The 12,140-nt window shown below is 33.0% G+C and overlaps 1 protein-coding gene across 1 annotated transcript; it reads right to left on the bottom strand.

The window, feature by feature from the left end:
- Positions 1-1,345: 1,345 nt before the first annotated feature.
- Positions 1,346-8,741, bottom strand: LOC107423318 (probable sugar phosphate/phosphate translocator At3g14410). The gene is made up of 8 exons (XM_016032859.4): positions 8,498-8,741; positions 6,445-6,552; positions 6,321-6,355; positions 4,486-4,598; positions 3,451-3,712; positions 3,094-3,362; positions 1,952-2,125; positions 1,346-1,691 (listed from the first exon to the last, which is right to left on the bottom strand). The coding sequence occupies exons 1-7, from the start codon at positions 8,594-8,596 to the stop codon at positions 2,001-2,003; spliced, it is 1,011 nt and encodes a 336-aa protein (XP_015888345.2). The 5' UTR covers positions 8,597-8,741; the 3' UTR covers positions 1,346-1,691; positions 1,952-2,000.
- Positions 8,742-12,140: the final 3,399 nt, after the last annotated feature.

The raw sequence follows: 12,140 nt of genomic DNA, 5'->3' as shown, positions 1-12,140 counted from the left end.
GATTTTTCTTAATGGTTTGGGTTATGTTACTTGATGGCCAAAAAAATGATGAGGGAAAGAAAAAAATAAAGAAATAAAGAAGAAAGGGTAAAAAATAAAGAACAATTACTTTAAGGAAAAAAAAAGAAAAAAAAGAAAAGAAAGAAAAATTGGAGGAATGTCAGCAAGCTGCCTAAAAGGTGTTGCTCATTGCATATTCTTATTAAACCAGTAACCGTATAGGTTAAAATAATAAAAGGATAATTACTTTAACTTACCTCCCTAGTTTGTAAAACGCTCCCATTTTATTGTTGCCATTGCGGATAAAATCAAATTATGAAGATGATTTATCCAAAAAAAAATCTTTGTTATGGCCCATGAAAATCATATAACCCAGATGATTTATCTGATTAGAATTCATATCCATGAAAAAGATAAATAAAAATCGTTGGAACTAAGCCACTCTAGATTTCTCAAACCCAGTTAGTGAACTTCTATAATCAAAAAAACAAAAAAAAGGGATATTAACAAACATTTTTATGCTTCCAATAAAAGATGAGATTTGGATTTTGGAGACGTGTTAGAAATTGAAAGGTTATGTAAAGACCCACATAAAGACAACTAAAGGGATCCATTGCTTTCCATTTTGACGGATGGTTTACTTTTAGGGGTTTTGTAATGATTGATTGAAAAATGTGAGTTGGAAGTATTTTCTATCTCCTCAAAACATATTGTTTATAAAAATATATAATATTGAACCCAAGATAGCTATGGGATTGAGATCAATTGAAGCTTTCTGCAGGGACACTTGGGACGTCCTCTGGAATTGGCTAATTGGCTTGTGACACAGCAATGTTGCCAACAACCGTCTTCTAACTAGCAGGCATGAGACCATGAATAATGCTTTCATTGGGTGTTCAATTTTCCTGGATGTACGTGACCTATAAGTTTTGAAATCTTCAATAATTGAAATGAAATTATATACAGAAGGGTATTTTTGTCTTTACACTTGATTATTTTATGTTAAATTTATCTGTTTTATAGTAGAAAGGAACAAACTGCTATATATATGAAATTAGAAAGTAAGTTAATGGAAAAAATGAAAACATAAGGTTAAGTACGAAGGTTTTTCAAACTAGTAGGTAAGTAAATGCAATTATCCCAAATAATAAAACAAAGAAAAGAAAACGACTTGTAAAGAGTTATCTACGTAACTTTTATGTTTTCCACATATTGGGACAGTATACAAATTTCATAAGTTTTGTTTTAAAAGTGAAAACAAAAACATATATAAGATTTAGAAAGCAAAGCCAGGCAAAATTCCAACTCACAAAGAAAATATCAGTTCTGAAATTTAGAATATATATATCCACTGGAACAATATAATTCATTAAGTAAAATGAAGGATTAGCTCTTAGCAGGTCCAGGTTCAAACTATATGGGTTCCCACAGTCAGCATCAAATATGTATGAGATTAGTATTCAACAATTTTCAAAATTCTATTGACAAATAGTACATCACCACTCACTTTGATTCAAAAACTTCCATCTACAAACAAATCATTAATAACTAGAAGTGCCTCAAATTTTGAAAACACCTTCGGTTAATGCCTTTTGTTTTCCGCAAATGATACAATTTAGGAATTTCATCTCTTTACAATTTGATTGGTTTCTGAAACATGCTGTCGCAGTAGTACTACATCACAGAAGCAGCTGCACCAATGAATCAAAAGACATGAGGATCTTACTTATGATGCTTCATTAAAAAAAAATAATAATAAAATAAAATAAAATAATAATAATAATTTCTAAAATTACCATCAAATAAGAAAAAGGTTACACACTAACTGTTACGGTTACATCAACTAGGGGTGCAGTTGGAATGTTAGAACAAGGAGAAGAAAAGCCAAATTAGTTTAAACGATACAAGAACTTTGTGAACAATTTTGCTTTTTAAAAGTGTAAAGGCATACCTCCCAAAGTCCAAAGTAACTTGGCAGAATGCTCTTATTGTAAATATATCTACTTGTTAGAAACTGAGGATGTGGCTATTGGTACAGATGCTGAACTTTCAGCATCATTCGAGCTGCCTCGAGAAGCTTCCTTTTTTAGCTTGTGATTGTTATATGCTGCTACACCTGCTATGGCTGCATTAAGAAACAATGTTAGTAAAAAAATTAGGATTCTATCAAATTTAGCATTGTATGATCAATATTCCAACCTTGCATATATAGGTATATATAAAATTACTTATATACATACGTACAGATAAGCAAATCTATGTATGCATATATATGATCACTATAAGAAAAATAGAGGAAACACCAATTGCAGGCACACTAAGAAAATTTTGCACTTTGCTAATTGTGCTGGGATAAACACTACAAACAAAAGATGGCCGTATCCCTGTCTAATTTTTCTCTTAGGATAAATATAGCAAAATCTGCTTATCAGAAAGTTACAACATATAAATCTATATCACTTTGGTGCATGAGTTGTATAACTCAAAATTAAGGAAGTTTTGCAGCAAGACAGCCTGAAAATAATAACTTCAATTGCAAAGAGTATTCTCAAAAAGACATCTGACTCTCGTAGGCATATCTGTGCTTTGATATTGTTTTGAGTACATAAAAAAGTCACTATTGAAGCTTGAGATTTTATGAATTGCAGTGCTTTGGCATGGCATAAACTATAGGTCCTTCATTCGAATCACTACCTTACCAAATATTCAAAAGTCAGTTCTTATATGTTGGACCTCCTTTCTCAATCTGTGTGTGAACCAAACATTCGGTCCAAAAGATGTATGGCATACATGTCCACGTGTTGGATTCATGTTCAGCCCTTCCAGACATACAATCTCAACATCGAGGTCCATAAATGATGAGAGAGTACTAAGTATATATACAACTCTTAAGTTATATTTGACCATGTATAATTTTTTTCTTGACACATATAATATGGCAACTTCCATGGCACTCGCAACCTTTACAACACACTTTCCAAATTGCTGTCACATTGTCACCCCACAAAACTGATACAACCCATAGAAAAAAAGGTAGGAAGCAGGACCATAAGATAGAAAATTGCAGAAAATAATGTGTTATCAGATACTTACCAATGGCATAGCCGCACAGATTTATCAGTGTCAGCTTTGTATCAGCAAACAAAAGGGCGGACAATAACACAACAACCCAATCCTTGACAACTCCAGCGACACGAATGGTCAAAGCACTTGTATGTGTAATAACAAGGAAAACTGATAAGTTGAGTGCAAAAGTACACAAAGAGTTTAGTGTTAGCACAATAGGTGGAAAGTTCCATGACTCAAGGGCATCCAATTTTGGTTTCTCCAGAAATATCCACGGAATGAAAAGGCAAAAAGCACTGCATGGCAGAACAGAAGTTCAGGCATTGTGTTTAATGTACGAAGAATTGCATTCAGAGGGATTATTGTATAAAAGATAAACCATACCTGCATGGACTAACATAGTACATGACAGATATAGGGTTTAATTTGAGTCCCTTCCTTTTTACTAGAATCTCCATGAAAATAAGCCTCAAAGCTTCTCCTATAACTCCCCCCATCTGGTAAACCACTCCTATCCAGCTGATATTGATTTCACCATAAGAAGCCACTAGAACACCAAAACTTATCACTGACATGATCAATAGCATTCTGCAGCTCATTACCTCAAGTCCAGCAGCTACTCCAAGAATGAATACTGCTACTGGCACTGCATATATACATTGAAAAAGTTGTTGAAGATGTCAAGAGCAATTCACAACTTGAAAACATAATGAACAGTGTATGTAATGACCTGATCCTTTTAAGACAGGGAGCTCATAGAAGAACATAGATTTAGAAGGGAAAATTCAAGTTAGCTTGAATTCAAGACAAACTATATTCAGGAAAACAACAAGAATTTAAGACGGAGCTTATAGAAGAACATAGACTTAGAAGGGTAAATTCAAGTTAGTTTGATCTCAAGACAACTAAAGCCAGGAAAACTACAAGAATTTCAAACCGAGAAGGAGAAACATAAATTTTATTCAATGCACGAAAAAGTTCCCTAATTTAAATAAATAACTCCACCCTTAGATTAAATCTAATCCAGACATTCGAAGACATAGAGAAAACAGACTACCCTAACCAAAAAATGCTACAGTAAATCGACAGCACCTCAGAAATAGCACATACATGAACAGTACCCACTACAACAACTCCCAAATAAATATTAAATAATGAAAACATTTAAAATTAAGTAAAATATCAAATTTCTTTGAAGACCTTTGTTTTGAGAACTGTATGGCAAGAAACTTCATAAGTTAATATCCTACTAGTGAACAAACATACAGCCCACTGTCATAAAAAATATCAGACATTGTTCTAAATTCCTATTCATTCATAATTTAAAAAACCTTTATAGCTGTAGAAATGGAATAGCATCTTTAGGCTCTTACGTTTTATCTGTAGAAAGACAGAAAAACAGGAACAGTAGGGACTTACTGATTGCTTTCAACATTTGCGCAAATGCAACAGAAATATACAGGTAGGCAGTGTTCCCCAGCCAAAGAGTCATAGCAAAAGTTGCCCCGATTGGCACAACTGATGTTGCATATCTGAATAACTAAAAAATTTTATCAGGCTTTGGGTGGGCATGAAGAACCACATAAAAAAGGAAATAAGCTAAATTATTAACATAGTGAATTCTGTTGCTCCCAGCAAATGATCCTAGTGAAACAGCAAGATTATGACAATTAGTTCTTGACCAGTAAGCAAGATTATTCAAGCAAATATCCAGAGCACCAATATAACTTTCCAAGACATCTATTTATCCATGTACATAAACTATGCCAATGATCCTAGTGAAACAGCAAGATTATGACAATTATTTCTTGACCAGTATGCAAAATTATTCAAGCAAATATCCAGAGCACCAGTATAACTTTCCAAGACATCTATTTATCCATGTACATAAACTATGCCAATGATCCTAGTGAAACAGCAAGATTATGACAATTAGTTCTTGACCAGTAAGCAAGATTATTCAAGCAAATATCCAGAGCACCAATATAACTTTCCAAGACATCTATTTATCCATGTACATAAACTAGTCCTGAATTTTTCTCTTCCCTTTATTGTTAATTTTCTATTGCACACAAGAAAAAAATGAAACTTAACAGCTTCTTTTGTAAAGTAACCTCACAACCATTTATCCAGGAAGTAGTACTTTTCTGTGTCTTGTTTGAAAATAATATAATTCTAATAAGGAAAGTTAACTACAAGAAATGAAGAAAATGATCCTTCAACGAGAAATCTTGGACCTTTTGAATGTTGACATTATACTCAATTTCTGTTTTGTTTTCTGTATTACCCAGTTACTATGGGACAATATTTGTCTTCCAAATCATTCAAAAAATCCATGAGACTAACATGTAACTTTCTAAAACATTAAAGTGGCTTATATATAATGTGATGTATGGAAAATATTCTTAGGGTTGCCGGCTAACATAACAAGTGTATATTAAGAATGACTAGCAACTTTTGGCCATCTACTGAATGGGATTAAGGTTTGAAACTTTCCAGGGTTTTCTTCATGGTTTTATGCCTTTATCACTCCAAATTTATTTAATATGCTTTCTTTCCCACAATCTGTTTCATATATTATTTGACTTTCTCCTTCTGCTGCTTTATACCCAACTAAAGGCAATCACTGGAGCAACAAAATTTCTACCACAAAACCTAAAAAAAGGTCATTGGGGCAGGCCTGGACATATTTTCGCTTATTGAAATAAAAAATGAACTCTCTTATTTAGAATCAATCCGTGTGCTTTATTCCTTGACATTCTCTTTTTCTGCATAATACCCATTATTGGGGAACTCATAAACTTAAACATTGAGAGGGCAGATAAATCTTATATCTGAACATAATGCAGCCCCCTACCAATTATCATTCTAAAGAAAGAAAGAACTCACCCCTCAAAGCAGTTTAATATATTATCCTTCACACCATCAAGCAAATAGAAAAAAAGTACGTCTCCATTTCTTCTACTGTCTTTCCTCAGACATACTGAGTACAAACATCTAAATTATTTATCTGAGGCACTAAAATTCTACAGAAATCATATTTTGTTTTTTCAAAGATAAAGCTTTATGGAAGAAACGAACTTTCAGTTCTTAAAAAATGCATATCTGAATTTCTCTTGTAATATTGTTTATGAGTTATCTTTATCATATTCCTTCAGAGGTATATGCAATTACGTAAAACACGACAAATAAAAGGATAACATATCCAAGTAAAAAATATAAGATAGAGGAAATGTAGCCCATTCTTTACTTACATCTCTGCAGTCATTCCTTCCTCAACCTTCATAATCTGTAATGGGGCATAACAAGGGATTTAACAGTCGCACCAAAAAGAATTTGATTTCAAGAGCATAACTGAAAATTTGCTTAATTAAATACCTTAAAAACTTTGGTGAGTAGAAAGCATAAGACAGAGGAGAAGACCATGTGAAGCAGAGTTAACCCAAGTGGATAAGGAAAGTTTATCTCCTTAGATGACAAAACCCACTGCAATTTCACAATTTTAAACAATAAAACCTATGAGGACCCAATAGAGTACGCTTTTACAAAAATGAACAAATGAATCTAATGACTTTTTTTTTTTTTTTTGAAGTTATCTAATGACTATTTAGGATAATAATAACACCGAACATAAACAAAAAATGACATTTTCCAGGCTAAACCTGATAGTAAACTTCTATAATAAGGAATATCATGCAGATCCAGAGGACAATGTGATTATCAGCACTATAATATTGCTCAAACAGTACATGGAGTGCACTTATTAGCTTCAAAAATAGCATACAAGTCATTAAAATCTCAAAAACACAATACCTATATCTTGGGCACATAATTTGATTATTACAATGCATTAAATACAAAGAAATTTAATTATGAAATTCTCTTTATTATTATTATCAGAATCAGAACACATTTATTTGCCAAAAGAATATTACTGGTAATTAACAAACATCGGGTGTAACATAACATGCATGAATGCAAACCAAAACACCAATCAGGCTACAGGACCAACTAGCAAGTTAACTGCACATAGAGCCTGCAATGCACCAGAGCTCAATGCATACCCTATACATAAACACAATGTAATAATAAATATGCTAGCTACTAGTGTATCACTAGATTTTTTTGACAGACTTATCTAGACATTTTTGACAGACTTGTCTAGACACAAGAATTACTAAAGATTCACGTATATTTTACATGCATTAAATCCATATTCAGTTTTTATGGACACATTACCAAAATAAGTGATTGCTGACAAACCAAAAAGGCCTACCAATCTTATTTTTCAATCCAAAATATACCCTTTAGAATAAGCATTCATAAATAAGCCCTATAAAGCATTTATGACTACTTCATTTATGTCGATAATTATTCATAAGCATATTGCAGCTGTCCTTGATCACCCAATATAAGAATGTAAAGGAGTTTTTAACAAAAATATCCTCAGTTGTCACAGACCAGAAACCTATTCTATCAATGCTTTTGAAAAGGTAATTCACTTAAAAATGTATATAAACAACCTAAAATATAAAACATAATTATCCACCAATTTTACAAAAGCCCTGGATGATTCTAAAATTCCAAGTTTGCCTTCCTTTACGATGACTAAAGCATCTCTCCTCTATTCCCCCTTGACCTCAAAGGCATAAATCTGCTTTTATCCTAGATTATCTTATTAATAAAAAAACCAAAAAAAAAAAAAATTAATAAATTATGTTCTACAGTTCAAAGCTCCACTTGCTGGTTCTTGCTGCATTTTCAACTCATTTTGGTCAATTTTTTCATAGTTCATTGATAATTGAGGAAAGGGAAACTATTAACTTGCTTGATCTGTGCACTTTCTAGCCATTGCAGTTTCCCTTTGATTTTTCCCATAAATTCCAAGATCCAAACACAGGAAAATATGTACCATGCATTTTCTTTCTCATATATTTATTTATTTTTGAATTTCATAAAATTTAACTGAAGGTGCCATATTGTCTGTGTAACAAATAACCATATCTGAACTTCATAAGAGCATCATCTCCCTGCAATTCCAATGCACTTGCCCAACGTAGAAACACAAACATTGACTAATAAAACTAACACCGACATTTCAACAAACAAATGAAACGCATTCCTCTTCAAGCTTCTTCTTCTCATCTTCACCTTCATGTCCACCTCCAATAAACAGAGACACAAACAATAAAACTGCGTATCACAGACCCTAAAACCTAAACAATTACCACTAAATTCCAAAACTAAATACGACCCCCTTAAAAGCAAGTAATCCATCTCCATCTGTTGACTTAGAATGTAAAATATCATACATGCAATTAGTCTCAGTCGCACCCAAAAAAAAAAATTTAAAAATAAAAAAAAAAATTCCCTCAAAAGAATAAAACCAAGAATGATGGATCGGGAAAAAAACAAACAAAAGAAAAGGTACCTTGTTGAAGAAGATCTGGCCGCTGGAAAGGGCGATGTAGAGGAGAAGGTAAGCGTAGGTGAGCAATTCGGCCTTCAAAACAGGGTTTCGATCCGCCATTGCTGGAATTCAAGAAATTACCGCAATCTCTCTCACACACACAGAGGAGGACTAGGACTGGGAACGAAGAGTCTGAGTAAGCCAAAGTGAGTGCACGTAGTTGAACAAGCACGTAAAGGGCCCCAATAAAGATAGCAATAACTGGGTGGGTCAAAATGAATACTAAGACCCGTTTTTCTGTCTTTTTTTTTTTTTTTTTTTTTTGAAAATACTTTTGTCTTTCTATGTGAAAAAACAAAAACAAAAAAAAAAAAAATATATATATATATATATTTTTTATCTCCCCACAATCTAAATTTTTGTTTCAATTTTCAAAGTCTTTTTTACGTTTGTAACTCTTGGAAATTAGAGAGGCATATATGCAAAACGAACGACAATGCGTTTCTTATTTTTATTTTCTTTTTGATAGTTAAAAATCTAAAGCAGGCAAGCCAAATGCCCCGCACTCCATGAAAAATCCTTGGCCAATTCCTATTTCAAAATAGCAGACAACTCAGAAATATTAAATTGATCAAAAAGATCATCTTTGGAAAAACCTACATTTACGCAAAATATGAGCTGCATAATTAAAGTCTCTTTAGACACCCACTGAATTAAGAAATTAAAAATAAAAAGTAAAAAATAAAAAAGCATGAAGATTTCTAGCCTTTTCATTGTAGCCCATACTCTCCCAGCAGACAGCATTATATTATCATTTTGAAAATTTTTAGGTGTAGAATGATTATAAAAAAAATTTGTAAAATTTTGAATACTTTTTATGGAAAATGTGAAAGTTTTCTTTAAAAAAAAAAAAGAACAAAAAATTGAAAATGTGAAAGTTAGAAAAAGGGGAGGAGCTAAGAATTTTAGGCGGTGGGGGGCAAATAAAAAGAATTTTTTTTCTTTTAACGTTAACTTGAAAGAATAAATATAAATTAATTAAATAATAATATGTATATATTTTATAGATGTCTTAGTAGATTAGATTGTATTTTTTAGTATTATTCATTTTCAAACTTTTATTTTTTAAATTTTTGCCAAAGTAAATAATGATTTTGACACTTCACCATTTTTGTCATGGAAAAAAATTAAAAAATTATTTAATTATATAAAACATATTGTAAATATTTTTCTGCATTAGCTCTATGTGAAATAATTTAAACAAAACATAATATCAATCATTATATCACTATTACAAATATAGATGTCATTACAAAAGGTGTAACTAGAGATGACAATTTGGATCATGAGACAGCGACACAATTCGAAAATGACACGGAATAAATAGGTATGGGTTTATTATAAATAGGTTTGGATAATAATCGGATCAACTCATTTAACACAATTATTAATCATGTCATTTTCGGGTTGACCCATTTAATTCAAAATTGACATTTTAGTTAGAACTTTGAGTTAATTCTTTTAGTGGAAAAAGACAAGAAAATGTGAGCTTAAAAGAGGGTAAAAGCCGAAACTACTGTGCAAATACAAGTGTCGAGACCTTATTTGAGTGAAACACGTGAGGAAGTGAATTTGGTGAGGATTTATTTTATTTTGACAATATATTACTAACATGGCAATTCAAGGATGAGAAGAGGAGTAGGAGATGGCTCATTGAGAATTAATGAAGAGGAGTCTATAGGATTCAAAGGTGATGCCCGAGCTTCAGAGAGTGGAGAGGAGCACACGGACATGAAGGCCATCTTGGAGCAATTACAGCGGATGAATGCTCAATTTGATCATATAGATCAAAGGATGAACAGGTTAGAAACTTCACAAGGTGGATTGAATTTGAGATAAAAGATTCATGGAGGCCGAGGTCAAAGTCGAGAAGGCCGTGGCCGAGCTAGAGAGGAATTCGGGGAAGGTAATTATGGAGATAATTTGGAAGAGGATTTTAAAGACATTTATGCTCTCCAAGGAAGGAAAAACCGTGGGAGACCAGCAAGGAATGAGGATGATGATCTTGGGAATATTAAGGTCAACATACCACCTTTCATGGAAAAAAGTGATCCAGAGGCTTACCTAGAGTGGAAGGAGCGAATGGAGATAATATTCGATTGTCATAACTATTCAGAGACTAAGAAGGTAAAAGTGGCAGTAATGGCATTTGGGCATTATGCACTCCAATGGTGGACAAATGAGTAAAATACCTGAGGAAAAGTAGGTGATGAATTAATTACTACTTGGCGACAAATGAAAGGGGCCATGAGGAACCTACTTGTACCAACTCATTACCATAGGTTGCTGCATCAAAGACTCCAATCATTATCATAAAGTAGTAGGTCCGTGGAGGATTATTACAAGAAGATGGAGATGGTCATGATGAGATTGAGCATGAATGAAGAAAGAGAAGAAACCATAACACAGTTTCTAGGTGTATTGAATCAAGAGATAGCCAAACAATTGAAATTACAACAATATGTAGAATTGGAAGAGATGTTGCATATGGCTATCGAACTTGAGAATCAATTCAAAAGGAAGGGCTCAAGTACATCGCTTGGAGGAGTATCCAACAGTGGGAGATCAAATCCAAGTGCTTGGAGAAGCAATCCCACATATGATTATAAGGCAAAATCGAAACTAGGTGAGGAAAGCACCAATTGGCCAAAAAGGGAAGTCAAAACCGAATCTATCCAAACACCAAAGAATGAAGGTAAATCTGATCCTAAACCATCTAGAACTCATGGTATTGTGTGTTTTAAGTGCCAGGAAAGAGGACACATCGCTAGCCAATGCTCGAATAGGAGAATTATGGTGTTGAAAGGTAATGGTGAGCTAGAATCCAAAAGTGAAGAAAGTGAGGATGAATCCGAGCAAGAAGAGGAAGAATTTGAAGATGAAGCCGAGATTTTAAATGCTTCACATGCCGAATTGAGCTTGGTGTCTAGGAGAGTCTTGAACGTATACAAATATGAGGATCAAATATAAAGAGAGAACATCTTCCACACTTGATGTGAAATCTAAGGTAAGGTTTATAATATGATAATTGATAGTGGAAATTGTGCAAATATAATTAGTAATATTGTTGTGGAAAAATTAGGCTTAATAACAGTTAAACATCCTAAACCATATAGATTACAATGGCTTAATGATAGTGAAGAAATGAAAGTAAACAAACAAACCAAAATAAAATTCAGCATTGATAAATATGTGGATGTTGTGCCTTTACATGCCGGACATATTCTATTAGGTGGACCGTGGCAGTTTGATAAAGATATTATACATGATGGTTAAGAGAATGCTATTATTTTTAGATTTAAAGGTAAAAAGTTTAAGCTGGAACCATTGACTCCCAAAGAGGTATTTAGAGATCAACTTCAAATACAACAAAAAAAGGAAACCAAAAAGCTCAAGGAGAAAGTAAGCATGGCACCCACGGCTTCACCATCCATTCAAGAGGGTAGATCCGAGCTTGCTATTTAAGGTAAGAATTCTAAAACTCAAATTCAGTGGAAAAACCAAGACAAACCTAAGAGTGTGAGGAAATCTAAAAAAGCCGATAGTGAGAGTGGAAAAGTGGAATCTGTGAGTGGGAAAGAAAAAGAAAGAAAAGAGAAGAAAA

This window comes from Ziziphus jujuba, chromosome 3, assembly GCF_031755915.1.
Source record: "Ziziphus jujuba cultivar Dongzao chromosome 3, ASM3175591v1".
NCBI lineage: Eukaryota > Viridiplantae > Streptophyta > Magnoliopsida > Rosales > Rhamnaceae > Ziziphus > Ziziphus jujuba.
This window is presented reverse-complemented; position numbering and strand designations above follow the sequence as displayed.